The sequence below is a fragment of the Myxine glutinosa genome, chromosome 10 (assembly GCF_964187855.1).
Source record: "Myxine glutinosa chromosome 10, kmMyxGlut1.1, whole genome shotgun sequence".
Lineage (NCBI taxonomy): Eukaryota > Metazoa > Chordata > Myxini > Myxiniformes > Myxinidae > Myxine > Myxine glutinosa.
The window spans coordinates 48,075,910-48,083,962 of record NC_136270.1 but is presented as its reverse complement, the minus strand read 5'-3'; the positions used below and the strand labels follow the sequence as shown (position 1 = coordinate 48,083,962).

The 8,053-nt window shown below is 40.9% G+C and overlaps 1 protein-coding gene across 2 annotated transcripts in view; it reads right to left on the bottom strand.

Moving 5' to 3' along the window:
* Positions 1-1,203: 1,203 nt before the first annotated feature.
* LOC137434508 (inactive sodium-dependent neutral amino acid transporter B(0)AT3) overlaps positions 1,204-8,053 on the bottom strand; it is a 56,569-nt gene continuing 49,719 nt past the window's right edge. For both annotated transcript variants that reach the window (XM_068127597.2, XM_068127598.2), the window contains exons 12-13: positions 3,566-3,728; positions 1,204-1,501 (exon numbers count right to left, since the gene is read on the bottom strand). In XM_068127597.2, coding sequence (XP_067983698.2) covers positions 1,316-1,501; positions 3,566-3,728 — 349 coding nt within the window. In that variant the 3' untranslated portion in view covers positions 1,204-1,315. The remainder of the gene's footprint in view (positions 1,502-3,565; positions 3,729-8,053) is intronic.

The window sequence follows — 8,053 nt, the reverse complement described above, 5'->3', positions numbered from 1 at the left end:
GAAAACCATAGTTCCTACAAAAGCGACATATACAGCAATTTGTAGTTCTAAAGATCAAACATTCGATGATGAGTGAGGAAAGTTAATTTTTTAAAATTTTGTTTTTGATTTTTTTTTAAAATTAATTTTATTATTATTAATTAATTAATAATAAATTAATTAAAATAAACAAAAATTTATTTTTGAGCACTTGATTGTGCAGAAACCATTGTGGCCTGTCCCAAGACAAGGCAATTTTGAACAGGCCGAAACAAAGCTTAAGACCCCTGCGAGGGCTGACAAAGGATAAATGCTGTTTTTTATTTTATTTAATAAGCACGTTAATTATCTTCAAAAGGTGTGCTTCCATTTACCCAAACACCGAGTTTTCATTCCTATGTTGTTCCCTTGGTATTTTCTTTGTACTCGTACTTTGGAGTTCCCTTAGCATGCAAAGTTTCAGGCCGCTAGGTTTCATGGTTGTGGAGTTGTGGAGTGTACACACATACATGCATGCATACATTAACTGACTGACACACATTCTATTATATTATTATATATTGTTTATTTATTGCACAAAATGATTGGGAAGATCAATTTCATATTTTGACATCTATACTATGAGAGATGTCTCGTTGTCGCCATTTACTCAGATGGCCAAACGGATCTTTGTCAAACTTTCAGAGGTTCATCAATGAGTGTTCATCATCATCCAAAAAACGTTTTTTTCCGCTCTATAGTGCCTAAGCCTTTTTAGCTACGTGAACGGTAATATTAAATTATCTCCGAGCCCATTATTTAGTGTGTGTGTAGGGAAGTGTTTTAGGCCCCCCACAAATAAAATAGAAAAAAAACACATTTGATATCTTAAAAACACCGAAAAATACCATTTGATATCTTTAAAATACCGAAAAATACCATTTGATATCTTTAAAATACCGAAAAATACCATTTGATATCTTTAAAATACCGAAAAATACCATTTGATATCTTTAAAATACCGAAAAATACCATTTGATACCTTAAAAATGTATTAGAACAGCACGGGGCAATGCCGCGTCCCCCTATTGGTGATCAGTAAAATGAGTTGACTTGGAGGTGAAAATTAAAACAGTTATTAACCTGCCTTAACCAGAGTAAAACGAGTCACTCGTACAACTGTCATTGTAAATGGTGATTGATCTTGAACAGAAAAACTTTTATCAAAATTTCAAGAAGCAATAATATGTATAATCAGTCCACTTTAATGTTTGATTATCAAACAACTGTTACACATCAAGTCTGACAGATTTTCTGATTTGCTTACAGGATATCTGCTTCATTTTAAGCAACCAGGCTAAGGTTGAACTGATTCTGTGTCATACTCAGAAGGTGGTGGGATGTGGGGTCTTTTCGTTTTTCCCCTTAGGCACTGCACGAGGGCCGCGACCACGATGAACACTGCTCCAGCTCCAGAGATGATTACGATTATGAAGATCATCCAGGCAGGATAATGCAATAGCTCGGGTTTTGGGAATAAACCCTGACACCGCAAGGCAAAAAGGAAACAAACAAACAAACAAACAAACATATATTGTCAGAAAAGTCTAAAGTGCTGTTTGGCAATACAATTTCATCCAAATATCAGACTTTGTTTTAAGTTGCCTTGAATAAAATAATAACCTTTTCTTCATCAAACAGAACCGAGTGCACCTCATTGGATCATAAGGGGCACTCCATTTTGTTCATTTCTAAATCACAACCAATACTAGTCAGGCAGATAGGTGTATCCATCATAAGAATTGTGGGTTTAGACGTACAAGCATGAAATTTGGCACAGTCATAGATAATAATCTAATGAATAATTCCAGATATGGACCCACCGCGAAAACGTCCTATGGTAACCATGGCGGCCATTTTACAAAATGGCCGTTTTGACGGCGATTATTTTTTACCGGACGACACAAATGCTTCTTTATGTTCTAATGAAATGACTCTAGATACACATATATGCCATAATGTTTTGTTTGCATCAATTCTCAGGAACTGCTGCCAATTTCCTGGAAGAACAGTGGATCGAATGCCTTTCCCACGTTTGTCCCTGGCTTGAGATTTCAGGCTGTTGTCACGGTACTGGTCCCAGACTATATCCACACGACAGGCTCTTTGCAAGTGACCTTGTATGTGTGGCAAGAATACTTTCAGCGCATAATCATCAAAGGTTTTGGCAGCAACTGGTTTCAGAACGTTCACCAACACTGCCCCGTCAAGGATAGTGACGTCAGTATCTGGTTTTGGAGCATCACCTCTGACCTCTGCGCAACTCTCTAGACACACCAATAGATCCGATTTGGTTCCCAGTCGTAACTTCCCAAGCTGAGATAAAGACGGGGGACATGCTTGGTTTTCATGGCGGAAAAATTCTGCAAGATCACCATCTCGTGTTTGAGACGCAATGTAGAGTCTTGAGAATAGAGAGCAGTCACTCTTTAGCGAAGTTACTTGCAAACTTGTCTTGGATTTCTCTCTTGGAGACGATCGACGAAACAATGGGAGTTTATTCTTCTTTATTGGCTCAGTAAGAGGTACGGTTCGCTCCAGTAGACGGTCTGCTACGAAGGTCTTGTACTGTTGCTTACCTATCTCCTCAGCCTGTTGAACAGTAGAAACAACAGTTGGGTCAGCAATGTCTCTTGTGTCCAGCCGCAGCAAGTCTGTACTCTCCTCTAGGAAGGGGTTTCCCATTTCCTCTATTACTTCAACCAGACGTTTGACATGTTGAGTAAAGATTACCTGTGAACTATATGTTTGCTCATGGTGGCGTGTGTCTTGATTAATCCTTATTTTCCTTCCCTCCATGGATGCTTCAAACTCGGTAGTCATTCTAACCAGTTCCGGCCCAGCCACCATCCATCTTCTAAGAGCATTTGGATTTTGAGTGAGTCCAACAGCACCACCGTCACTCTTCACAGCAGCGTTATTTTGCTCATGAGCCTGGTCAATGGCCATAGATGAGAAAAGTCGTTTTGTCTTGTGAACTGTGAATTTGCCATTGGTGAATTCAGTAGCAATATCTGGGTGTGACTTGCTAAGACTCATCATGTCTCGAATGTGGACAGTCACCCATCGTGCATAGTCTAGCCACTAGACTAAAAGCGGCCATTTTGTAAAATGGCCGCCACGGCTACCATAGGACGTTTTCGCGGTGGGTCCATATCTGGAATTATTCATTAGACTATTATCTATGACTGTGCCAAATTTCATGCTTGTACGTATAAACCCACAATTGTTACACCTATCTGCCCGACTAGATGGGAGGTTGGTGGTTCAAACCCTGGCAGAGTCCCACGAGAGGTTAAAAATCGTACGTGCTGCTTACTTGCTTGAAGCTCAGCATTTAAAAGGATAGGGCACGTACAAACAATGCCACATCAGCAAACTACCCGGTATAACAAACCACCCACAAACTTCCTTGGCAGCACCGATGCTCTATAAATAATATGGTGCATCAAATAAAAATTACATTTACATTACAAATATTACAAAAAGTACATGACAAAAACAAATATTCAAGTTCAAAGGATTGCAATTACAAAACAGAACTTACCGACTGTGGGTTCCAAGCCTGGTATGTTAGGGTGCTCGTTGCCTGGTCCACAATGTAGGCCACTAATACGACAAACAGCATCAAGGGGCTGATAAAACATATGGTTGCTTTCCAGAACAAGTTAGGTCTGTGGCCAATCATGAATTCCATGTCTTTGCTTAACCTGCGGGATTTTGGCACAAGGAAAACAGACTGTCTGAGTTGAGATTGTCACACTCCCACCATTGCCAAAGGACACACACATGTGCCATGTGAATTTCTTATCACCGTAACAACTGTCTCTTTAAATGTTAGTGGTTAGAGTGATGAGGAACTTGACAAAAGTCCACTTGCTTTCATCGGAAACTGACCAGGGATGGATCTCTACAGGCCGACAGCACAAACCAACACCCAAAAATTGCAGTGTGGAATCGTCATATATATATATATATATTAGGGTGGTGCTCAAAATAAATTTTTTTAAATATTTACTGGGACAAGGCTTTATGTTGTTCCTTTTGTTCCAAAATGAAAAGACACCAAATATGAAAGCAATCAGATTTTATTTAGGGGTGCCACATCAGCCTTCAAACTAAAGGTGTCTACAAAACTTTTCTATATATGGATCGAAAGCAAAACCAGAAGTTTGTTTTATGAAAATCCACCCTCCACTCACTTTCTTTGTATTCTAGCAAACACAAGTTACAATAGCTGCACAAATAGCACTATATTGCTATGAAAACTCAAATTCAATGATAACAATCCAAATGTTCAGTTCATAAAATGAAGAGACACCATATCACATAATATTAAAAAACCCAAATATAATGAGAAATGTAACTCCTATTTCTGGGCCTGTTTCACCACTGTTGCCTTCCTGGCATCGGGGTACATCTTCCTGTGAGCAGCAACAACTTGGAGCAGAGCTTGCTTTTGCTCTTCATCCTTTGTAAGGAGCTTATTGTAGTCTTGTATCAATGCGACACCCCTTTCTGCCCTGTCGTTCACCACGACTAAGCCACTGGCGGCTTTCTTTGCTTCCTGAAAGCTGGTTTCTTGCTCCCATGAACCAGGATCCCTATCCATCCAATCAGTTGGGGTCCCTAGGATGCTGAAGAAATGCTTGGTGTGTTTTGTTATGAGGCCAGCGATTGACAGGGCAGTTCCTCGTTTGATAGCTGGTCTCTTTGGAGAGGGGTTTTCACCGTCATTTTTCAATGCTTCAATCATATTGATCTTGCTTTCTTTGTCAATTCTGGTGTCAAAGAATGCAAATGCCACTAGTACTGGGCTCATGTACCACGTGTGGCGGCCAAGTGCCTTCAAGGCTGCCTGAGCCATCTTCTGATTGATTTGTTCAAACTGCGACTTCAGGAGTGACAATGTTGATAGGCCTTCTTTTCTTGGGACGAGATATCCCACCATCAGATGATGAAGAACCAGCCTGTGCCGTGGTCTCAGAGTCAGAGTCTGAGTCTGTGACTTCCATAGCAGTAGCACCCTTCATGACCATTTCCTGTCTCTTATTTTCCTCCTCTGCCTTAGTCTTCTCCTTTTCTTCCCTTTCTTTCTTTCGCTTCGTTTTTGCTTCCAACACAGTGTCTGCAGATCCCATTGAAGCCTTCCTCTCTGAGAATTGATCGTGAAGAAACTTCCTGTCCTCGGGGTTGGTGATTATGGCCTCCGAATCTGCATGCCTAAGATCAAACGTCTTCTCCAAGGAGGCCTTGAAGGATGCTTCCTTTTTCTCTTGGGTCGCACCACCCCGCTTTGCACCTTTTTGGAGGCTCCTCCATTCTTCATATAGCCTCTCCAAACGATGGATGCAGTGCTGCTTCGTCGTTGTAGGTAGGTGAGCTTTTTCCCAGAACTTCACAACCTCTTCAATGGTGAGGGTTGCACTCTCCCGGGCAGTGCGATTCTCCTTCTTCAGGTGATGGAAAAACAGGACAAGAGATTGATGCACAGTCGGGAGCTTGGCACCTTTGATGGCATCTCCAGAAGTGGACCCAATGAGATACACATTATCCTGAGCCCGAGTTTTCAATGAAACACTGGTACTAGCACATGCCATATCTGCAAAATACGCAAGAATGTGGGTAAAATCCTGTTAATTCTTACTCCACAGGGTCACTCTCTACAAAAGAGCCACAGTCAATAAGTTAGGCCTCCATATTACACACTAAAAAAGCGTACCCCTGACCCCGGGAATCTGTACAAAACATGCATGAAAATTGCCCAGATAGTGATCATAGGAAGTCTCAAAACTGTATGTATAATATATTGTATATAACTATATATATAATGTATAATGTGTATTTATGTATATTTATTATTTAATGTATATTTTATGTATAAATTTAATGTATATTTAATTATAATGTATATATATTGTATAACTATATATTTATTTATTATATTTAAATTTTAATATATTATATTTATTTTTAATATATTATTTAATGTATTATATTTGTCTATATTTGTATAATTGTCTATCGTATAATTGTATATATAATGTATAATATAATATATATTATTATTATTTAATGTATATTTACTATATATTTATTTTTAATATTATATTTAATGTATATATATAATTATGTATTTATTTTGTGTATATACAGCCCAAAAAATGGGAATTCCTATTTTTGCATGGGGGAAAATTCATCACTGATGTGGCACCCCTAAATATTATTGGATTCCATTCAAATTTGGTGTGGTTTCCTTTGACACTAAAAGGAACAAACATAGACCATGTCCCGGAGAAAATCTGCATTTTGATTTTTTGAAGCCCACCCTAAATATTGTTGTGGATATGAGATTGGCATCCATCCATATCCGCTTGTAAATATTCCCCTATTTCCTCCATACTTCCCAACTATCCCCAATCCCCCATTCCCTCGTCCCATTTTCTGTAAACAACACTCTGTAGACCCGACCTTCCCCTATTTCCCCCATTAAATGTCGCATCCAGGTCCACCGCATCTCACGTAGACAACTATAGGACATCTTGCTAGTTATTCTTAGTCTATGTCAGTTAAGGACTCGTTTCCATTAATTCTGACTCTTCGTTGCACCAGAATGTGATTGTATGGCACTGTTAGGAAGTTTAGGACCTCCCAATACCTCCCCGCAGCTTTTCCTCACGATTCAGCAACAACAACAACAACAACAGCAACAACAACGGCGGCGGCGCGGGGAGTGCGCGTCCTCACTCCGGCTTGGTTAGCCGCCATCGAACATGTGCTCGACGGGGTTACCACGTAGGGGCTCGCTGTCAGCTCCTCGTCAAGGGCGGAGCCTGGTAACCCCCCCGCACCCAATAGAAGCGGCGGACCGATCCCATCTGGGGCGGGGCCAATGAGCCGAGGGCGTGTCACTCCCCGCTGAGCATGCGCAGGAAGAGGGAGGTGACGTCAGATGCGCGCTGGACTTGAAGGAAGAGAGACGCCACCTCCGAGCGCTGCAATACCTCCCCGCATCTCTGGACCGGACCGTGTTTGATTCTGCCCCTGAGCCAAGGTGCACCTTGTGCTATCGACTGCCTGTCCTTCCCTGCCATCAATCCCTGTGTAAGTCAGTCTTGTTCCGTTTGTCTGTGGTCTGTCGGGGATAGATAAGACTGTAACTAAGTGCCCATCTTTTCTGTGCTTTACCTCTTACCTTGTAATCTACCCCTTTTCTGCACCACCAATTATATCCTCCTCCGGAGGTCTTGAGAACTGTACCCCTTGTGTCGTTTCATTTATCCCAGCCGTTGTGTCCTTTCCTTCATTGATTTAGCATAGCGCGATTTGGTCAACGTCGGGTGGAATCGGGTAAACTGTGCGAACACGGCGGCCATTCCGCTCGGCCCATCATAACATCTAAGTCGTGTCCGTAACAATATATATTCATCTATATATATAAAGCAGTAAAGCAGTAAAGTATGTTTGTTTGTTTGTCCTCTTATAACTCGAGAACTACTCATCGCAGAATAAAACCAAAGGCATATTCGGAATCAGTACGTCTCAGAGCAACTACAGCACACATTAAAATTTAAAAAACGTCGCGTTTTAAAATTATGACGTCATCAGCGTATTTCGGAACGTTAATTTTTCAACTTCATATTCGGAATCAGTACGTCCCAGAGAAACTACAGCACACATTAAATGTTTAAAAAACCTTCAGGTTTTAAAATTATGACGTCTTCAGCGTATTTCGTAACGTTAATTTTTCAACTTCATATTCGGAATCAGTACGTCCCAGAGAAACTACAGCACACATTAAATGTTTAAAAAACCTTCAGGTTTTAAAATTATGACGTCTTCAGCGTATTTCGTAACGTTAATTTTTCGACTTTGACGACAATGACTTCCGACTTCCGGGTTCGGAATACGGGACCAATGCCATTTGACAGGGAATAAAAAATAAATGCGACATTCAATTGACGACAATGACTTCCGACTTGACTCCCCCCTCCCCCACTCCTCCCCCCTCCCCCTCCCCTCCCCCTGCCCCCTC